Source organism: Anastrepha ludens, chromosome 4 (assembly GCF_028408465.1).
Source record: "Anastrepha ludens isolate Willacy chromosome 4, idAnaLude1.1, whole genome shotgun sequence".
Taxonomy (NCBI): Eukaryota; Metazoa; Arthropoda; class Insecta; order Diptera; family Tephritidae; genus Anastrepha; species Anastrepha ludens.
The window spans coordinates 118212237-118220244 of record NC_071500.1 but is presented as its reverse complement, the minus strand read 5'-3'; the positions used below and the strand labels follow the sequence as shown (position 1 = coordinate 118220244).

The following is an 8008-nucleotide window of genomic DNA, read 5'->3' as shown; positions in this document are numbered from 1 at the left end:
ATTACCTGACCGTGACCGTGTAAAACTGTAGTTAGCGACACAGCAAGGCATGCCAGGTTAGACAAATGTTAATTCTTTAGAATTATGCTCGACCAAAACAGACTCGGCTGAAAGAAATTGTAACTAACTACAGCAGGCACAAATTGAAAGAACCTTTAACTACGGCAATCTTTATCAAACTATTTATCTAAGACATTCAAGAAACATTTGCCTGCACCGATGCATATTTTACAAAAATGTGTATGCATTGTATGTATAAATAGAAAAAGTTGTTTTTGTTACGGAAATTTTGCAAAATATGTTCTTCTACGTGTAAATGGTCGTGTATTTAAACCAAAGGACTATTTAAAAGGCCTAGGTTAATACCTTGACTAAAAACGAATGTATATGTATGTATGTGTGTACATGGCTCTGTATAATGTGTGCAGTAAAATATGTGCATGCATACATACATATGTAAGTGAAAACATACATGCAAAATGCACGAGATCCCCGCGTGTGCTGGCTATATTATAGTATGTTGATGTACATACAAATATATGTATTATTACATTTGTATTACATTAAACTATGATATTTGCCATGCTTTCAAAATGGTACATTTTATTTCCTGTTTTTTTGTTATTGTATAAAACAAAAAATTGTAAAATATTCTTATAAAACTAATCGTTCTAGTTTAGGGCTATGGCCGACGGATTTCGACAATATTTTTTTCGTAACAAACTAATACAATAAAAATTAAATTAGTTTCGGTACATTTATTTTTATCGGCATCTGGCATCATATGAGAAATCTAAGATGCGAAAGGTAAACAAAATAAACAACTGGATAATTATTGTATCTATGCCCAAATTCGCATCTCAGCTGGATAGTCAGACATAGTTGCCAGACTCCTAAAATCACTTAAATATCAAAGCGTTCGTTTTTTCTTGTAATAAAAACAGCTCAAACAACAGTTGTGGCTAAGGGTGTGGTTAGACAAAGCAAGGAAATTACTTTGACTAAACATTTTGCTGTAGACATTTTTTGCTTACTCGTATGAGTAGCAGAAAAATTGTTCTTAAGAATCCATTTCCATTTCTTTGTAAACTATTTTGAAAAGTAAATCTACATGACCTGACTCCAATTATTATAGGCTTGAATAATTATTAGCAAAGTGGTAGCTTTGAGGTAGCAAGTTCTAATTTTTCTGAAAAGTGCTGTCAAACGATTGAAGTTCTCCCATGAGGCATAGCAATAAATTTATGTAAACTATCAGTAAATGTTAGGTAAAATATTATAAATAATATATAAAAATAAGTTATTTTCTAACATAACCGAACTAAGTTAGATCTGATATTAGATGTGGGATTCAACTCATTTGATATACACACTCTATGTATGTTTTCTTGGTATGTTCTCGTTGTTTTACAATAATAGTTTAATTGGAAACAATAGGAGTACTCACACTTTAAAAAGCAGCTAATTTTCTATGACCTCCAAGCGCACAATTCTCTAAAGTCACATTTGATGCAACGGGAGCTTGTATATTTTGTCCCCATTAACCGTTTATTTTTATTACCAGAAAAAACGAACACAACTCAGGTTTCGTATGGCTGTTGGTTTATTTACGTTGGGCAACACTATATCTGATGTTAAGCAAATATTTACTGAAACGGAGTTTTTTGACGCATAAGCGTAAAGTAACAAAGCCTTGTGAAAATTAAATTTAGTTTTTCAGCAACCGAGTTAACAGGATGGCGTGGTATAACGTGTGGACCACCATCAAAACTAAAACTTGTAGATATCTTTTACAACGTTATTTGGGCCAATTTTTAGAAGAAAATCTCAACTTGGAGCAGCTTAAAGTGGACCTTTATAATGGTAAAGCTACAGTGGAAAACGTATCATTAAATGTCGATGCATTAAATAAGTTATTTGAAAGCCAAGGATGGTCTGTGGAAGTTATCAGAGGCCATATTGGCCTTCTTACTGTGACTGTGCCATGGAATGCTTTAATGTCGAACAGTAGTTATATTGAGATTTCAGACGCTGATATATCTGTAAGGCCTGTGCAAAGGCGAAATATTGGAACATCTATGTTGGAATCAATGTGGTCATCAGCAAGCAATTCTATGCAGCTGGCGGAAGAGTGTATGATGCAGAAAGACGAAGAAAATGAAGATGCTTCAGAAATAGACACCAAGTCCATTCCTGGCCTTGAAAAGTTTGCTGAAACCATCGACAACATATTGAACCGCATTAAAGCTTCGTTCACAAATACTATATTCCGTTTGGAATATTTATCGTCAGATAACTCGAAAGCTATATCACTATGCTTTGAAATAAAAAAACTAATATATGAAAATGAGACAGGTTGTGAAAGGTATTCAAAAGAATATATGGAGGGCTGTCACGATGACAATCCAAATTCGCATTCAACAACGCCAAATAACCCAAAGGAGTCGGACGAAAATATATATTTCCTGCCAATGTTTGCTAAACACAATATTAGTATAAGCGGGTTGCGTGTATGCACAGAAGAGAAGAAAGTCGATGGATATTCGTGTTACAGCAACGAAGAAATGTTTAAATCTGCTGCTATACCCATTCTCGAAATTAAGGATCATTTAAATGTGCGGATTAAAATGAAACAATCAGAAAATATCAATGGACCTAAAGTTGTCATTAACACGGAAATGGGTGCAGTTTTTAGTCTCATCACTCCCAGGCAAATACACCTTATTTTAAAACTTATAGACGCCTTTCAGGATGACAGTTGTGATGTCCAAGAAGAAGACAACATTGGAATAAATTTTCCTAATGATAATGACATGTACCAAACGAAGGATGAGAAGGTAGAACTAGGAAATTGGATGGATTGTGAAACAGCTGCATCCAACAGAGACACATTACAACATATACGCCTTGATCGCTTGAGAGATTTGCCGAGAGCATATTCCCCGCCCAGCAGTTCAATTAGTTCCAGCACTACGATAACTGGTTTGTCGAAGCTGCAACGTAAAACATCAAGTTTGGAATATTCGGGAGAAATTTTAAATTTTTCACTCAAAGTATGCTCATTTGTTTCTATAATTTTAATAGAAGATATTTTAGTTGAAAGTTCTACCAGCAATCAGACTCCTCTAAACATAACCAGCGAGCAAAACATGATTGGGTTTGCCAATAAATTTTTTGAAAATTTGCAAAAAATGGCTGATAACAAAGTGGACTCAGCTAAGATAACGGAGGGGAAAAATCATATATTTCTACGTGTGTCACCCATAGTTTCCGAAGGAAGGCAGCATCGAATCAGACAAGCGCTATTGTCCAAATTTACTCTAATTGCACAGAGAGTGGATTTATTTGAGGTTTTGAATGAGAAACCCTCTGAATTAATCACTTTCGATCGAACTGACAGTTTCACTGGTGCTGATATAGCTGTAAACATTAAATCGGATGCCAATTCAAAAATTGTCGACATTACATTGCAGAAGGGTGAATTAGAATTGGATATTTCCATTTACGACCGGTTAAGTGCAATTTTGGGGCCTTCTCCTTTTGCTGCATTCTCTTCATTTAGTACGCCCTCCTGCTATCTGAAGCAACAGGAAGCGCCAAAATCTACAATCACTATAAATTTGACTTCAGCGTCTTTGCTGGTGAAATTACGTTTTCCAATATTTGACGCGCGACCGATTCACGACCCAAATCGTGTTCCTTGGTGGCAACAAAATATCCGTACCGATTATTTATTAATTTCCCTTGATTACGTGCGTCTATCTTTTGTTTCCGGTGTGGTTGAGCTACTTTCAAATGAAGTAAATGTATATTATGTCGAGAAAAACGTAGAAAATAAAATCTGGATATTAAAAACTAACTCCGGCAGAACTCAATCAAAAGTTTTGGATTATGTTAGAATTAGTGTCACAATTCCAGATAAATATTATTGGATAAAGTTAAAAAATAGTTGCTTGGATGAACATTTGTACAGCAGGACGGGGCGTGGAGATAGACTGCCATTTAGTTCCAAACGTGTATGTAGAGAAAGCGACACCTTACATAATAAACAAGACAATACAGAGTCGGAGACTATTTTGCTACCAGGCGAAACAGAAGAATTAAGGGAATTCTGCAACGCTACAATGCGAACGTCAAAAATTCAGGTTCAAGTAAATATACCCAACGCAGTAGTCGTGTTGATATCCAAGCAAATGTACGAGGTTATATATAATCGGTTCAACTCTGATCTTTTGATGTGGGAACCCAGTTCACCTATTTTCAATTCAAGCAGTTTGAACAACACTGAAAATAAACAAAGCTTATACAATATATCGGCTACATCACCCAGATTGAGAAATTTCAATGAATGCGGTTTATCTGATTCCGAGGAAAGCGATTCGAACGGAAGTCTCAACATTAATCTTAAAGATATGTCAATGACTGAAAGCATATATTTTTCCGTACATGATTCTAACAGATCACAAGACATGCAGCAAGAGGAGCCTGATATTCAAAAGAGCAATTTGTCTATAGAAATTTCAATAGAAAATGCTTCGGTTGTATTATTTGTGCCTATACGTGACACAGAAACACAAATTAAGCCTGAAGATTTGGGTAAAATTAATATTAAGCTGGAAGAGCTTAAAATATTTTCTGTCAGTGGTTATAATGATAATAAAAACCTTTGCTATTTATGCCTTGAATTAAGAGATCTCGAAATGGATCATTGTGGACTAATACCTCAAATGTCCTCAACACTGTCTACATCTGCCTCTAACGAAAATGATTGGTATATGCGAAAAACTTTATATAAAACTCCAGAAGGCCTGTCAAAGTCAAATCAACCCACAATGAAGGAGAGGGAAATGCTTTCTTTGGTGGTTGAAACAAAACGTGTAACGGACCAGAGAATAAAACGGTTAAGGGTCACGACCGGCATTCAACAAGCAACGCTGCGTTACCACTCTCTGATACCCAACCAATTTTGGCTACACCAGCTTATTGACTTTTTTGATGTTATCGACTACCCAATAGAGGGTTACACACCATTCGGTATAATCACGGAAATGCAATTACATCTGTGGAACTGTGCAATCGACTATAGGCCAACCAATTTTGATTATAGAGCTGTTGTGGAATTGGGTGCTTTCACAATTAGCAGTAATGTAATATCTGCAGTAGCTGGCTGTAATCTCCGATTTATAATTGAAGAATTCATATTATCTATCGCACCTTATAAAGAAGAAAAAATACAGCAACCAAAAAATGAAAAGTTATTAATTGATTCAAAGTACTTGGTTCCCTTGCTTGACATCGGATTTTTCGATATTTCATTACGGCTGAATGAAAACTCTTCGGAGAAACATCCCAAATTCGACTTGAGATGCTCGGTGCACGATGCTCATTTAAGGACTTGTTGCGATTCCGGAAAAGCTTTAGCACAACTTATCGAACATTTAGCCAATGATGGGGACTCCGTTGAATCGGGTCAAAATGCGACAAGCACCATATCCCAGGAGTCTGAAATTGAGAAAAGTGAATCATTTTCGACAGATGACCAACGTGTATCTCAACAACAATGGCAACAGGAAAGAGTGAATTTGATGATGGCGGAAGCTCTTCGTGAAACCGTTACAATAAGTGATTCGCCTTCAACTTCGAAAAGCGTACGTTTTTCAGTCCATGACGTTGAACCCTACTATTTCCCAGATGAACAACAATCTAACGCATCAGACATTGAATACGGAGCAAGTAACGAGATGTGCGAAATTCTTAATTTTGAGCACCACGTAATGACGACATCATATACCCCGGCTGAACCTAAAATAGAAGTACTGCCACAAGTAAAATCAGATTTGGGCGATGTAAATATGGAACAAATATATAATATGCAGCGACGTAAAGCACACGAGGACGAATATTGTGTAATTTCAGAAAACGAGCGACAGCGCCTATCGAAATGCGGGTTTAGGGAACTGAAAATGTGTGATGATCCGTTGCGAATCGTAGACAATCATTTTTGTCCACCTTCCGATAAACATGATCTACTTAAAGCTCCGGAAGATTTTCCTATACCTGTTTCACGCTACACACTTTGCGAAATGACATTCACTTGGCATATGTATGGTGGCAAGGATTTTGCATCCACTCAAGAGGATGATTGTTCAAAAAGTGAAGTAAGTCACTTGCGCATGTCTGATGCCTATAAGTACGGCGTCTCATATTCAAAAGGAGATAAATTTGTTCGTGGAGGGAAAAAACCGAAAGATATCTCATGGAAATCAGTTGGCGGGATTCAGCGTAACCATGAAGTCATTGTCGAGATTCAACTTACAAAAGTTCGTCTTTCGCACGAAATCTACCCAAGCTATACAGCCCAAGCTTCGCGACAAGTTTTAGTTATACATGATATTGAAATTAGGGACCGCTTGCAATCGTCCGAAATTAATAAGTTCTTATACCATCCCCACACCAAGACTTCATCACATAAAACTCCACAACAAATGGTCGTTGTAAAGGCTCTACATGTTCGACCAAATCCTAAGCTTAGTGCTGCTGAAGAATGTTCACTTCGGATATCATTACTGCCAATGCGGCTTCATATCGATCAAGACACTCTTATTTTCCTGGCGGATTTTTTCACCAATATGGGAAGTGATATGAAGGAAACACAATATACGGACAATAATTCGCCTTCGGAAATTCAAGAGCCAATAATGGATGTCGAGGTGCCTGAGATGGATGACGAGGTACAAGTTAGAAAACTAATATCGACAAATCTTGATTTACTTGAAAATGAAGTAGCGGGTAAGTCATTGGACCCAACAGAAGCCAAAGATAAGTCTGCGCCAATTTACTTCCGCGAAGTAGTATTTGGTCCAGATGTGCCAATACGTTTTGACTATCACGGTCGTCGAGTTGAGCTATCACGGGGTCCAATTACAGGGCTACTGATGGGCTTAGGTCAATTGCAATGCTCCGAAATTCGTTTAAAGAAAATTATTCACCGTCGCGGCTTTCTGGGCATTGAAAAGTTAGTAACATATTTATGTAAGGAGTGGTTGAAAGATATTAAAAGAAATCAACTACCAAAAATTTTAAAGGGTGTTGGGCCAACGTACACTTTTGTACAATTTATACAAGGTGTTATTGATTTATTCCGTTTACCAATTGAGCAATATCAAAGGGATGGTCGCATAATAAGAGGACTTCAGCTTGGCGCACAAAGTTTCACAGCTAGAACTGCACTTGCTGCGCTAGAAATAACATCGCGTGTGATCCAACTTTTACAATTCACAGCTGAGACTGCTTTTGACATGGTGTCTTCTGGACCCTCGATTGGAAGAGTCCGTACGCATCGTAGGGATAAAAAGAAACGAGCACAAAGGCCAAAAGATATGAGGGAAGGTGTGACAAATGCGTACCTGATAGTAAAGGAGGGGATAAATGATTCTGCGGCAACTCTCATAGAAACCGCTGTGGCAGAGCATGATCAGAAAGGTTATACCGGAGCCGTAGGTGCTGTAATGAGGCAAATACCACAACTGGTTGTTTGCCCTGCAGTTTTGGCCACTCAGGCTACAACCAACATCTTGGGCGGAGTTAAGAGCTCTCTTGTACCTGAAGCTAAGGTTGAAGCGCGTGAAAAGTGGAAAACTGACAATGATTAAATTATCTCTTTTAAATATAATATAACTTGTAAATTATTAGATAAATATGCATTCTAATAATAAATTTTATACGTTTAAATGAAAATCTTTAATTTTTCAAAATAAATTTACAGAGTGGTGGTAAGAAAATGTATGAAGTCACAAAGTGTGGTATGCACATAGCTGTGGACGTTCGACAAACAACTAAAAACGACTAATCAACCAACTATTAAGCAGTAAACTGCTGCAACAACAGCAACAATTAAATTGTGTTTTAATAAAACAACTAATTTTTACTTATTCAAAGCTATTGATAAAACTTCATACGAATATTCAAATAAAATTTTAAACGTTTTAATTTAAGACCAGATCTATCA

The 8008-nt window shown here is 36.8% G+C and overlaps 1 protein-coding gene across 1 annotated transcript; it reads left to right on the top strand.

The window, feature by feature from the left end:
• Positions 1-1630: 1630 nt before the first annotated feature.
• Positions 1631-7993, top strand: LOC128860828 (autophagy-related protein 2 homolog A). Its single transcript, XM_054098589.1, has one exon. It carries the CDS (start codon positions 1737-1739, stop codon positions 7650-7652), a length of 5916 nt encoding a protein of 1971 aa, XP_053954564.1. The 5' UTR covers positions 1631-1736; the 3' UTR covers positions 7653-7993.
• The last annotated feature ends 15 nt before the right edge of the window (positions 7994-8008 follow it).

What these genes read in the sequence shown, in the direction of transcription:
- LOC128860828 (XM_054098589.1), top strand. Translation starts at nt 1,737, where the DNA reads ATGGCGTGGTATAACGTGTGGACCACCATCAAAACTAAAACTTGTAGA.